Raw genomic sequence first — 14,761 nt, forward strand, 5'->3', positions numbered from 1 at the left:
CCTGGCAGACAGTTTGTCCAGATAGGGCCATGTGGTCCTCATATAATGCACCAGTCAGTATGGAGACAAATATTTAACTATAGGAAAAGCCAATAGTCAGCTTGTTTGCCATAAGATTGAACAACAAGCTCCTTTTGTGTCTTCAGTGTTAGATGAGAGGGCATGGGTGGTGGAGGGTTTCATTTTGAAATGGGATTATCAGTACTCTTACGCCTTCCAGCTTTCAAATAATTTTGCATGTTTTCATCCAAATCAGGATATCTACATCTTAGCTCATTTTGGTAGATCCCCTGGACCACCAGCAGTTGTGGTTGAACAATCTAATTGACCTGTTGGTAGACAAACCCAGGACATTACCACAGGCATATCAGGTATTTTGCACTTCAGTAACATTACCTTTACAACTGTCTTCCTGCTCTGCTTAGTGTCAGCAAGAAGGAGTGAGATTCATGATTTAGCTTTGGAAAAGGATCATTTACAGTGGAATGGAACCTATGATTTGATTTCTCTTCTTTGCCAACTAGAGGATACCAGGTAGCAGTGGTATAAGGCACTTGCCTTTACAGGTCACTCAGATATGTCATTGTGGGTTCAAGTCTCACATTTGGCCTCTGTGTATGTGAGAAAGCGTGCCAGTTTTCCCAGGTTCTTTCTCCACAGCATATACTAGCCACAATGTAATGCCCATTATGTGCTAAAAAATGGCAAAAACCCACAATACCAGACCAGACCTTTGCCAACCAGGGTTTAGGACTAAGATTCAGCCACCTTCAGTAGCTCCAGTTTCTACTGAGATTCCTAGTATCAGGTGTGTCTTTGCTGGAGATGATAAAGATAGGCTTGTTTGCACTTTCCTCAAATGGGAAAATGAGGGTCCAAATCATTTTTCTTTCTCTCTAGAGTTACTGTTGTAGCAGCCTCCATTCCAGGTGACTTATCTTCATTAATTAGCTTACCAGTCCCTCACAGAGAGTGACCTTCCTTCATAAAAATTAAGCCAATATGGCTAGGGCAATGTTTGCATCCTGGATGAAGTTATGAGAGCTTCCTTTTGGCACTCTTACACTACCTTTTCATCATTTTACCTTTGCTCTTGGTGCACCAGAGCAAAGACATGTATTCATTGGGTCTTACTGTGGCAGCAGCACACCATGTGGCAAAAGCCACTGACCATCTCACAGCAGCCAACATGCCATCTGTAAGGGTATATTAATTTATTTCCTATACCACTTTTTATGAGGCCACCAGCCTCCTGTCTAACTAGTAAAGTCAGCAATGCAGTAGTAGCAGATAAAGTATTGTTGCTGTTAAAATATAGATTGAGTTGGAGGGTAAACTAGTGTAAATTATATTATACTTACCTGCTACTATTGCAAAGAATCCCTTCTCCCATTTTGCTCTGATTTCCTGCAGTCCTGGTGTAGATCAAAGGTCCAAGAAAAAGGTATTCCAATGCTAGCTGTGACTAAGAAGTCAGACTGGGATCATCCTTTGTTTTTCAATCCTGGGCCTCCATATCTTCCAATTAGTAATAGGAGGTGGGAATATTAGTTTAGCCCAGGGACTTTATGTCCAGGAAAAGGAAATCAGTGCAATAGTAGCAGGTAAGTATTACATAATTAAAATTAGTTTTTTCTTTAAAAGGCATAGAATTCCACTTGACTGTTTTTAAAAGTTATTTGTTACAAGACAAAAAGCAGACAAGCTAATTAGAAAATATAAACACCTAATTGGTGTAATTTCCACTAAAGTCCAATGGTGAATTTTTATTTAGTCATGTGCCAAAGCAGGTATTGCAAGAGGATATCTTTGTTTAATTTAGGGCTGCCTAGGCTACATGTATTTTGTTCAAAAGATCTGACCTGCTGACATACCATGACACAATATGGTTTAAAAAAGCATAGATGTTTGAGTGAAAGATATAGTCATGTTAGCAAATTGTCATATGAGTTTTAAGTTCATTTGTCTGACATATTCAGCAAATAAGTGATTTTAGGATTTCTGGTAGATTTATGTAACAGTTTCCTTTTGAGTTCCTTACAACTATTTTATTTGATTAATTGGTAGGTGGAAATTCTTCAATTATTTAAGCTTACAGCTCATTAAAGGAAGCATCTCTTTGAAGAGACATCTTAAAGTCTTTATTTAATAATACATTTAATTTGATGATTTTAACCATATCCAATTCCAGCAAAAGAATATCTCTGTGTGCAATCAGAGGAACAACACAGTGGTGCAGGAATTCGCTTACAGTGTGATAGACAGTATGCCACAAGGTGCCATAGTTCTTACCCTTGGAGATCTACCCTCAAATACACTAAGGTAAAACAAAATTGTAACCCATTATCAACATATTTAAGAAGAAGCAGAAATCATACAGTGATAAGTTTATGGAAGGTTCATGAAAATATTTTACAGAACAATTTGCAGTGATAATAGAAAATACAAACAAAAACCAGGAAAGTCAGTGTGGATTTGTCATTTCTATTGATGAGGCACCAAATGTACATCAATGTGGATTGCTCATTTTTTATTTAAACAATAGTTATTAACTGTTTTGTCCAAGAAATTGTCATTGGATGAGAAACCAGTACAAAGCATTTATATAAATACCTCTTACATCTTTAAAAAAAAGGAAAGGAAATCAGAATGACATCTTAAGGAAGGCTTATAGAAATATATAATTTGATAAGATACATTTTTGAGTTCTGATTGGCTAATGTCAGGGATTTGTTTTAGGATAGTAGTACACATTTTTCTACATTGAGCTTAGGATACTAAACCTAGCTAGTCATTATGCCAATTCAAACTGGCACTATTGACATCGCATTTCATTATGTGAACTAATGAATCTGTTATTGCCTTTTTATCTTAAGAACTGTTCACCTACAGTGTTGTATGGTGGGGTATAATGTGCAAGCCAAATACCAAATGCCAGTATGAGGGAATATTTCCAGTAGGAGAAGGCAGTAATAACATATGAAAACTATTTTTCCGTATCAGATTTTGAGGGGTATATTTGTACTTATTCATACACTATGATTTAGATTTTATTGATATTATGTTTACTTAAGTAACTCATAATTTTGTACCCAGGAATCTCAAAAGATAGATGCAGAGCAATGCATACAAAATTGAAGACATTTAGTTCAGCCCATGAATGGTATCAGCAGAAATGTGTAAAAGAGCCATTAAATGTAATAGAGACGTTATTTTCACTTTTTCCTTGCTGAAGAAATTTTCATCTTAGTATGAGACTACAGTGAACTTCCTCAGATCCCATTGTTATAAAACTTGACTCAGCATTTTGATTTGCAAACATTATTTTAGAGTAGGAAATCAAACTCAGAATCAACAAATGCTACCTTGTGATTGGTCAGAATCTTTTCACATAAGACTGGGCTTATTTAAGTTCTGTAATTTGGGAACCAGGCTAATTGCATAACTTGGAGTACAAGGATATGGATTATTTCAACCAACACTTTTTCAGATCTAGTTAATACTGTTGAAATATTATGAACAATTTTTGTTACAGGTATTTGTACCTTTGTGAACATTACAGACCAGACCTACAAATATTTGATCAGGAGGTATGCTGCAAGACCATAGATCTTTTGTATTCTTTATTTTGAAATATTGGGTGATTTCTTTCTATCATCATTATTATTCCCATACTATTACATTCTTGTTGTACTTTAGTCACAAGAAGCCAGTGGGATTTTTCTTTGATAATTTTGTCTGTGCTGTAATTTATTTTAAATATACCATTGTACTTGCTTATAAAACACGTCCAACTTCAAACTGCACAGACCAAGATCTGCTGTCACAGAATGCACTAGCGGATTTGGGTTTGTTCAGATTGTTAGGAGTAGTCAGTTGAACAAACAACATAAATCCTGATCATTAGATGCATTATGCTACGACAGATCACAATCTTTGTTTTTTGCAGTTTGACATGACTTATAAGTGAGTATATATGGTAGTAGAATAACTAAAATATTAAAATGCCTGCTGCTTTATGAATTTAGTTGTTGTTGTTGTTGTAGGGTTTAACGCCATTTTTCAGCACACGATAGGCTATACATGGCGGCCAGTATTAATTGTGGAGGAAGAACCCAGGAAAACCCCGGAAAGAACCACCGACCCATGAGAAGCTACTGGCAAACTTTCTCACATACCCATATTAGCAAAATCTGAGACTCGAACCCACGCAGACAGAGGTGAGATGGCAGTGATCTGTAATGGAGAGCGCTTTAGACCACTCGGCCACTCGGGGCCCCTATGAATTTAGTAACTTGCTCTCAACATCATGTTAATTCCTTGTGTACTTTAGCTGACCATTGTGAATAAATTCATTTGACTATGCTTCCATAATACAGATCTAGCTTGGTTAATTTTACATTCATTAATCCAGCTTGCAAATTTACAATGCTAGCTTGCCCAGGGCAAACTGACTGGAAAAAGACAAGTTTGCCCCAAACATAATTTCCCCAACATGAGTGAAACAATAAGATAAATTTTGACATATTATAAGCAAATCACATTTTATTTATGTAGACATTTGCTTTCTTTTTATATTTATTGGAACCTTAAAACCATATGCTGATAATTATGGTTATCAAAATATATATGTAAATAATACATGTAGATAGAGATGTAGATAACATTTAGAATGCAGATATAGTTTAAAGAGCTACAGCAGACATGTACATGTACATAGATAAATGGGTAGGTAGAAGAGAGTTTGGAAATAGCTTGATTTTTGAGAGAGAGAGAGAGAGAGAGAGAATGCCTGACTGTAATGATTTATTCATACTCACAGCTGAAGGATTTGTGAACACTTATTTTAGTTATTTACTTAATAGTTATCATCTAGTGACATACATCAAAATATTTGACAATCGTATTGTTGAGAATGATTTGAGAACTCTTAATTTTTGTACTGGTCTCCTGTAATTATCATGTAAACAACAGATTATAAACACCACTTGTGGATGAGACATTTTTGTAACATAATCCATGATGGTTAATCATTAGGGAGAAGTGCCTTTTATTTTCAAATGCACCTGTCAAACATATCACACGAGTTGTATTATTTTCAATTAACACCTACTTCAAATAAAATTGGTGTCATGCATCAAAAACAGTTTTCAAAAAAGCCAGTTGTTTAGAGTAAGCAAACTGCCAGAGGTTAATTAACTTAGGTCCAGGAAGTTGTTGAATCCCAAATACATGGAAATATTCAATTAAAATGTAACTTATAAGTTAAAATGTAAATATTTATTCCTTATATTTGTCAACATTTGCTTTAAATAGTAAATATTTACTTATCACATCTGTGCAAGGAAATGCAAAATAGACCTTGACATGGACTACAAGATGGAAGTGACACACACATTAGATTTTTAAAAAACTGTCAGTACCATAGCTAACACAGAGCTAGTGTTTATATATTTTACCCAGACCACCATCATTAAATAAAATTCTTATATCTTGTATCCCTCGCTCAATTTTTTTGTCTTGCCAATGGGTAAATACCTTGCAAACTTGAGCCTGCCTGAACCAAATTTGAGCTTGTCCCAGGAGTCAGGCAAGTGTATTTGTAAATCCCTAAAGCTATTACTTTTGTACAATGCCATGAATTGGAATGATTTATTTAGAAATTTTTGTATTGACTTGTGCTTTATAATTATAAATGCAGAATTTAATACAGTAATTCATATGCAGATTTACCCACTGCACTCATCATGCAATGAATACTAAAAAAGTAACATCTAATTCTCATGTTTAAATTTTTCTCCTTAAACAATTTTTAAAAATTAGAAATTACACTGTGTGTTTCAACCTTTAAGCACAGCTGTTACTTTCAAACTCAGAATCCTGCCATTGCAACAACACTCCTGTTTGTTTTTCTTTCACATCTGTGTTTGGTTATAGTCAGGTACTGCAGCCTTTATCTCAACGCATTTGTTGCATTGAGAAGTAAATACAAGTACAGCAGACCAGTTATGGAACTGAATTGGATTGCCTGTGCAGCTCGGAGTCAATTGCATTTATGAGGACATGAACAGTTTTGTTAAAGATAAAATATGTGTTCTTAGTAAATACTTGGTAAATGTAAATATTCTTAAACATAACATTTATGATAGAAAATTTATGTATAGAGTGATTTTGAGTAGCTACTTTTCTATTATATCTTTTTATTATGAAATCCTTTCATTGTGCAGATATTGACCTATGAGTGGTCAGTGCCTATGATGAGAGATAGCTATCCTAGAATCCACTTTCCAGGAGATTTACTACAGCTTACTACAGGAATCATGCCTGATGGGCGCAGGTCATTTGACTTCACAACATTTTTAAATGCTAATTACAACAGGGCACCCATATTTGCATGTATTGGAGTCCAGAAACATGAGATGTCATGGACAAAGTCTTATGACTTAATTCCACATGGATGCTGCTACAGATTGGTTAAAAAGGGAGAGAAGCTAGATTGGAAAAAACTGACAAAAGAAGCAGAAAAGATGTCACAGAATTGGACATATCCGTATGATGGGTAGGTTTTATTTTTTGTATAAATATTTTAACTGCTTGTATTCTACTGAACTAGAAGATTCTGTTGTTAAATTGCACCTAGAATAAAAGAATTTTCTCTGTAATATACAATAAATTCTGCTCTCGAGTAAATATAACTGTACTTGTAAATTTTCTTTGATGGATGAGTAAAAAGTGAGTATATATAACTGTACTGGTGAATTTCCTTTTGATGGATGAGTGAAAAGAGTGAGTAAATATAACTACTGGTGAATTTTCTCTTCATGGACGAGTGAAAAGAGTGAGTAAATATAATTGCACTGGTTAATTTTCTTTTGATGGATGAGTGAAAAGAGTGATTAAATATAATTGTATATAATATAATTGTACTGGAGAATTTTATTTTGATGAATGAGTGAAAAGAGTAAGTAAATATAACTGGTGAATTTTCTTTTGATGGTTGAGTGAAAAGAGTGACAAAAAAATAACAGCTTTACAATTGTGTAATTTCTGAAGCAGGATATCAAATAGTTTAATATAAATTGTAAATGGGTAATAACCATTGTTTTAAAATTTGTTTACATTCCTGATGTAATAAATAAAACATTCTTTAATATATCTATACAGTAGTTCTACTAATACTGAGGTTTATGTGTCAAATTGATTAGTTAATATTAGTGCAACTTGTCACATGCAATCTGAAAAACAGCAAATTTATTCAATTTCTTTTTTAAAATCAGGTTTGATAAGACATCCTGGGAAAGAGTCGCAACCAATGAAATGTGGCATGCAAGGCAAGTGCATTTGTTTATATTCACTGGAATATGTGTTGCAGTTCTTTGAGATGTTGACATCTTGTTTTAATTTGCTGCACTGGATATTACAGATATGTAATACTGTGGGTTTGTTTTATTCTCCTTCAAATACGTTCTCCATTCACATTACATTAGGAATATTAGCCTGCTACCTCGCAAATCCAGCCCTACTTAAAGAAGAAAATCATATTTTCTTGTCTCGTATAGACAAAGAACAATAACTCTTGCCCTTTACCACCACCAAGTGTCGCTAGTTTTTAGCTTCACTGCTGTACTGGTAACTTCATACAATCTAATTCTAAAAGTCCAAGAAGTTTTTGTGTTCTAATTGAATCATCCAAGGTTCCTTTTGGATCTGTTAGGTGGATTAATCATTCTACTTCAGGTTCTATCCACTATTTTTAAAATTTCTGCCAAATTTGAGTGATTTTGTCACCTTTAGGGCCTTAGTCTATTTAAGACTATGCTATACTATACTATGGTTGACCTCATGCAGCGCAAGTTTGAATAATTTTGTTTACTCTGTAGCAGAGACGATATTTTGAGTTTTAATATGCTACGAAGCTAATTTATGCTCTGTTTCATATTTGATGTTGTTTTGATAGAATTGTTAACTAAGCATTATGCATCAGCTCATAGCATGGCTATAGGCTTCAAACTTGACACTTTTTATCTTTTCCATTAGTAATGAGAGAGATTTAGTGAATTAGTAATATAATGGATTACTAATTTAAGCTTTATTTTCTTTTCTTGTGTTGTTTCAGTAGGAATGTCATCCAAGTCCTTAAAGTACAGAAAGTTTATAGCAAGGGAGGATAACCTCAACTCCTGTATTGTATGTACATTCAGCACATGTAAGATATGGTCGGAAGACATTCGGCCTTAGTGATCCAAAAGACAGCTATGGGGTAGGAACAACAGACTGAACTGAGTTAGGAAAGCACTGACATACATTCCAAGTCAATCTCCATTGCAAGTCTTGTGAGGAATTCTGGGGCTTCCCCACCCCGCAGGAAGTTTGTCATGTGAAGCCATTGGGGAGGAGGATGTGGAGAGGGTACAACCATCTTTCAAACAGATGAATCATCCAGTACAGGGGACAACAATGCAACTACTAACACCATTGTAAATTTTGCCCCTTTTTCCCTCACTTGTTCCTTCACCTATTTCAGACTCATTGGTATTTCCTGCAATATAGACAGCTCAGTGGGTGTAAATCCCCATCCCCCACTGTCTGAGCATCGCCTTCGGGCTTTAAGTCAGGTTAGATGGGGTTCATGATGTGCTGGATCCAATGGATCCAATTCCTAATACACCATCACTGGCTGTCCAGCCATCTCATTATTGGGACATTTTTTTGAAACAGTTCAGCCATATAAATCATATGGTGATCTTAGTGACAGATTTGTGCATCTAGCCAGCCTGTTAGCAACTTACCATTATTATACTGGAGATTTCAGCAAAAAATCCATCTGTCCAGCCAGGCCTTTGGAGTGATACCATGATGGCCAGACCGTCTTATATACCACTAGCATTTGGGCGGACCATATGCCCCGTGCACTTGCTGGTAGTTTAGACAATGCCAGACTTCAAAATGTTCACTGCCTATCTTCAAGAGAGAGCTAGTGACATCTTCAAATATGACAAGTCAGAGTCATCGAGGTCACCTGTCATGAGCTATGAAGACCTGCAAGCCAACCCAGAAGGAGACATGACACACAGTAAGTGTGACAAAGTGCCGACTAATCAATGATATTTAGATTCTACTATGGAGTGGACTGAATTCAATTTTCAAGCCGCAGTCAAAGAAATCTATCAGGTTGGCCATTTCAGAATGCCCTCCACCTCCTACCACCATCCAAGACTACAAAATCAAGGTGTCAGTAGATTTTGGTGTGGAGGAATAAATGCTGTCCTTCCAGCTCCATTCCCAGATGGCAAAGATTAAATAAATCAACGACTGGCTTTTGGGCATGATTGGTGAACTGGGTAATTCCAAGGCTCAGAAAGTCATGTCTCCAAAATTCAAGATGGAGATGGTGAGATCAATCCACCTCTCTGATTAAAGGAATAAGTATGCCTTAGTCTCAATTTGACCGATGGATATTTTCACGTCCCTATCCACCCCGTGTCATTAGAGTTACTCCATTTTGCTTACCACAGCATAGCTTAACAGTTCAAAGTTCTTCAATTTGACAGCAACATTAGTCCATGGGTTTTTACCAAGATTATAGATTGCATTATCACCCTGTTCTGATCGACATCATCTACAACAATGGCAGAGTACCTTCGTGACATCCTCCAGGAACATATGGTAAGTTCTGTCTTACTCCAAGACAGGAATGATTTCCTCTCTTTCAGATCATCTAGACTTTCTAGTGAACTGGGAAAAGACAGACCTCTGTCCATCCCAGAATTTTGTCCACCTGTGTATGTAGTTCATAACCAACCTGTATCTGGTGCACTTCCACGTGTCCATGTAATCAGAATCATCAAATTCATCAAGTCTGTCCATGTAATCAGAATCATCAAATTCATCAAGTCCATTTCCATCAGGACTGAGACTTAAGTGAGAGAGTTCTTGCAATTCTTTGGATTATTTAATGTGGCAGCAGACTTGATCATGCTTGGCTGTCCTTTTATGTGCCCCTCGCTCAAACAGTTATGATCACACCAGAGATAGGATCATTCCTGTGTCAGTGGTGCAACTGAGAATCCCCAAGTGGAAATAACAGTATGTACTGATGCCAGTGTGTACAGTTGGGATGCCCACCTGTTGACAGACTTCACTACCATCAACAGCACATGGTAGCCAGAGGAGCAGCCTCTACATATCAGCCTGTTAGAAATGAAGGCTGCCATCAGTGCCTTTCACCTCTGAAAAGATTGACTCTCGGGCAAAACGGTCCTCATTGTCTGGCAACTTTGTGGTGGTGACCTACCACCTCAAACGGGGTACCAAATCACCCAACCAATTTGTTCTGATTTGCAGTTCTTACATTGGTGTGACAATCTCCATATCAACATACAAATCAATTACAGCTTGGGCAGGCTCAATGTCCTGGCTGACACTCTATCCAGGAAAAACCAAGTCCTTCACACGGAGTGGTCTCTCCATCAATTGGACTTCATTTGGATCTGTGAACTTTTGGGGCATCTGGTGATTGACCTCTTTGTCACAAAGTGGAATCACAAGTTACCCACCATCATCTCCCAGTCTCAGACCAGACCCCATTGCCTTGGATGCTCACTGTCCTGATACCAAAAGTAATTCGAAAGTTGGGAGATGACAGTGCAAGATGATTCTGATAGCCCCTCTGAGATGGGACAAAACCTGGGTTACTGATTCACTTGATCTAGCAATAGATCTACCTAAGAAGATTCTGGCCAACCCAAATCTTCTCAGGCAACCATGAGCACACGTGTTCTATCCTTGCCCTGACCATCGTCTGCACACTTGGCTTTTATCAGGGTAGTCTTGCAAGATAAACAGTTTAATCCTTTGATTGTGGAGAGAATCTCTGGAGCAATATGGTGTGGGTTTTAACTTGGCTCAATTCAAATAAATTTGAACTTTCAGCCAGCACTTCACTAAAGTTACTATCATGCAAGACACGTTTCCTCATAACTTTAGTTTCAGCATGCAAGATAAGTGAGCTACATGCCTTTTCTGTTGACCTGAATTATTTTCAGTTCTGATCGAATGGTTCAGTGGTCCTCTTAACACAACCAGGCTTTGTAACCAAAAATAGGTTACCATCTATCGGTTTAGAGATTTAGTTTCACAGAATCTGGTACATCCAGTGGTAGGTAGGTAAGAAGATTTCAATAACCATATGTAAGGGTCATACATAAACTGACCCTAGGTTATGTTGCTTATGTAATTAGATGGGTTATCGTTTGCATGGGGAATCCAGCCATTATTCCCTAGAACATGCCAGGGGTAGAGGTCCGATGCTCAGCACCCCTCCTCCTATTACCTATTCTCCTAATGTAATGGAATTGGGGAACATATCGGAAGGAAAAAGCAAATTTGTGAGGAAATTATGTTTCTTTGAAAATATTTACCCAATCACATTACTTAAAACCCCTCCCAACTACCCTGCCATGTGAACATCATCATTAGTATATCACTCAGCTGAAAACTGTCGACACCTAGCGGTGGCAAGGGAAGATAATGGGCAAGAGCTAATAGTGATTGCACAATATGATGACAGTTATACAGAGTCGTTTTCTTACCTGAAGTTAAAAATGGTCAGAGCATGAGAATGATGTTAAATTTTGAATTGGCTGTGTTATTGATTGTCCATATTAAACTTTGACAGTAGTTACTCTTGTCAGTAAACTTTGACAATAGTTATTGTAAGCAAACTTTGACAATAGTTACTCCATCAATAAACTTTGACAATAGTTACTTCATCAGTAAACTTTGACAATAGTTACTTCTTCAGTAAACTTTGACAATAGTTATTGTAAGCAAACTTTGACAATAGTTACTCCATCAATAAACTTTGACAATAGTTACTTCTTCAGTAAACTTTGGCAATAGTTATTGTAAGCAAACTTGACAATAGTTACTCCATCAATAAACTTTGACAATATTTACTTCTTCAGTAAACTTTGACAATAGTTATTGTAAGCAAACTTTGACAATAGTTACTCCATCAATAAACTCTGACAATAGTTACTCCATCAATAAACTTTGACAATAGTTACTCAATCAGTAAACTTTGACAATAGCTATTTCTTCAGTAAACTTTGACAGTAGTTACTCGGTCTATAAACTCTGAAAGTAATTACTCTGCCAATAAGCTTTAATAATATTTATTCTCAATAAACTTTCACAGTAGTCACCCATCAGTAAACTTTGACAGGAGTTCAGTAAGTAAAATATATGCAAAAATCATTAACAGTAATGTGCCATCATATTGTCTGTTTATTGAGTGTTGGAATAGCTTCTGTTTGTAATACATGATGTCAGATTGGCACCTGTGATATGTATTAGATTGTATAGGAGACAGTATGATTAAGGATTCTTTTATTTAATATATTAAATTTTAAATCAGAATTAAATATTAATATATGCATAATCACTGTAGGTAAAGAATATATTTATGAGCCTGATTGCAGAGGAATATCTGAGCTTAAGAGATTAAAATCTAAGATTAAGAGATCAGTAAACTAAATATCATCAGGGGATCATCAAGTATCTCAGGAACATATTTCATGTTTAAACTAGAGTTTCTCAATCCTGTTATGACAATGGATTTATTTATCTGCATAACTCGGAAGACATGAATAAAGTTTGTCCCTGTGCTTAATGGTTATGTAAATCAAATGGTACTCGGAGGAGTTTTGAAGAAGTAAATAGGTTGATTGTCAATAGCTGCAGACTGCAAAGACACTTTTAGTAATTCTCACAAACAATGGCTAAAACTCTAGTGTACCGGTATTTATGTTGTGAAAATATATAATTCAATATATGCTATAAAAAACATATTGTACATATAATTAATTTGAATTGGTATATTATTGCCTTTGTCTGTTGATGTTTCCTAGTAGGAATATCCACGAGGACATCACAGTTTGCATACCCTCTGTACAATGTGTAATTTGCCAGATTGTGAAAATATCTGGATTATTATAAATCAAGGTATAGCTTTTTATTTCAACTCCCCATTAATAAAATTGGAAAAATTCAGTGCATTACAAGAGTGATAATGATGAATTATGACACTATATTATAATTATTCAAAGGCAGTGGTATGAAAGTTAATTAGATTAGATGAATCATGATAGTTATCTTAATTTCTCAAATTAGTTACATTTTTTTCTTTCCATGCATAATTAGGTTGCATAAATGAAAATGTTCTTATGTGATTTCATTTTATAGGATTAGCACAGCTTTCTCATTATACGATGAAGCCATGAGGTTACCAGTTCCAAAGAGAACAGAATTTCTAATCTATTCCCATGATGTAAGTGATTTTCAAAGTCATTTTTTGTTAGGTTGTTCAAGTACATTTAGCAATGACTCACGAAAAAGTACTAATTCACAAAGAATACTTGGGCTTGGGGGTGGGGGTGGGGATAATCTGTGTATCTGATTTGTTGTTAGACTTTTATGAGGTCTCCATGAATAAACAGTACAAAAATTAATGTTTAAAAATTAATTTGCCATTCAAAGATTAATGTAAATTGACATGATGTAGATCATTCTTTGACATGTCTTACTGCCTATAATATAGCATCTTGTGTTGGTTTTGCAAGGTCAAGAAGTCATTATACTTTGTCATTTCTCAATCAAATATTTACCTGATCACATTAAGATAGGACTAATCTCATCTACCTCTGAATCCAGCCTTCCCTGAAAGACCAAAACCTCTTTCTACGTCATACAAATGGAAGCAGCTCCTGTAGGTTAATTCCCCTTTCTATTAACTGGGTTGCTACTGGTATAATGGGTGTAGCCAGGTTTCAGCATTTGCTTAATGCCCTAAACATGGATCTTACGATAAGACCTTTTTGTACAGACCTCAATAAACCTAAGTCTCAGTATAAAAAGATTATCCCAAGCATTTAGATTTCTCTAAGCTCACTTTCTCAGCTAGACCAATCAAACTGAGTCCAATTATCAGATCGTTGAGGGTAAATGTTTGAACAGAGAAAAGGACAAAATTGCAGTTTAAAGTATAAAGTATAATAACAATTCATTCAAAGGAATTTTATAGTCTGTTGAATTAACCACCTTAGTGATTTCACTTTAAAAACAAATATACCTTTCCTTGCAGCTGTACTATAAAGTATTAGCAATGGTCGAGGGAACTGAATTGAAATATCCTAGTCATCTGCACAAAAACTTTGCCCTGGTATGCGAGAAGTTACTCTCCCTGCAACACCATCTTGACCCAATAGATCTATTGCAGAAAAGTATCCACCATTTTGAAATCTACGCTGCATGGGAACCCAGTGACCCTGACCATGGGAGTATTGTGAAGATTATCAAAGCAATGAAGAAACAAATTGAAAATAATATAGGTGTGAAAACAGGCTAGCGTGAATAGAAAAAAGAATTTCTTTTTTTCTGCTAGAAAATGGACAGATATATTTCGCTTCCTAGCAGTGTTGACAGCTGCAGCAACAATACCATACATTAAACATATGAGAGAGAAGTGTATGTTTCACAGCAAAAAAAAAGTATTTAATATTCATTATAAATTATCTCTGTCAATCAGTTACAAGTTATCTTTATGTGTACGCTTTATGTGTGTATTGAAATTGTTTGAAATTGTATACTTTTCAAATAATTTGTCACATTTTATGTCCAGATATCTGAATCAGAAATTCACAGATGAAGAAGATATTTGCTTATGTAAATAAAAATTTATTATTCAAATTCTTGGTTCCAA

At 35.6% G+C, this 14,761-nt stretch overlaps 1 protein-coding gene across 2 annotated transcripts in view; it reads left to right on the forward strand.

The window, feature by feature from the left end:
* Positions 1-14,642, forward strand: part of LOC149805398 (protein O-mannosyl-transferase TMEM260-like) — a 67,164-nt gene extending 52,522 nt beyond the window's left edge. For both annotated transcript variants that reach the window (XM_089949927.1, XM_089949930.1), the window contains 6 exons: positions 2,192-2,322; positions 3,536-3,590; positions 6,228-6,559; positions 7,278-7,331; positions 13,246-13,330; positions 14,144-14,642. In XM_089949927.1, the coding sequence (XP_089806053.1) occupies positions 2,192-2,322; positions 3,536-3,590; positions 6,228-6,559; positions 7,278-7,331; positions 13,246-13,330; positions 14,144-14,407 (921 nt within the window). In that variant the 3' untranslated portion in view covers positions 14,408-14,642. The remainder of the gene's footprint in view (positions 1-2,191; positions 2,323-3,535; positions 3,591-6,227; positions 6,560-7,277; positions 7,332-13,245; positions 13,331-14,143) is intronic.
* The last annotated feature ends 119 nt before the right edge of the window (positions 14,643-14,761 follow it).

The sequence above is a fragment of the Sinohyriopsis cumingii genome, chromosome 2 (genome assembly GCF_028554795.1).
Source record: "Sinohyriopsis cumingii isolate HCF-2022 chromosome 2, ASM2855479v2, whole genome shotgun sequence".
NCBI lineage: Eukaryota > Metazoa > Mollusca > Bivalvia > Unionida > Unionidae > Sinohyriopsis > Sinohyriopsis cumingii.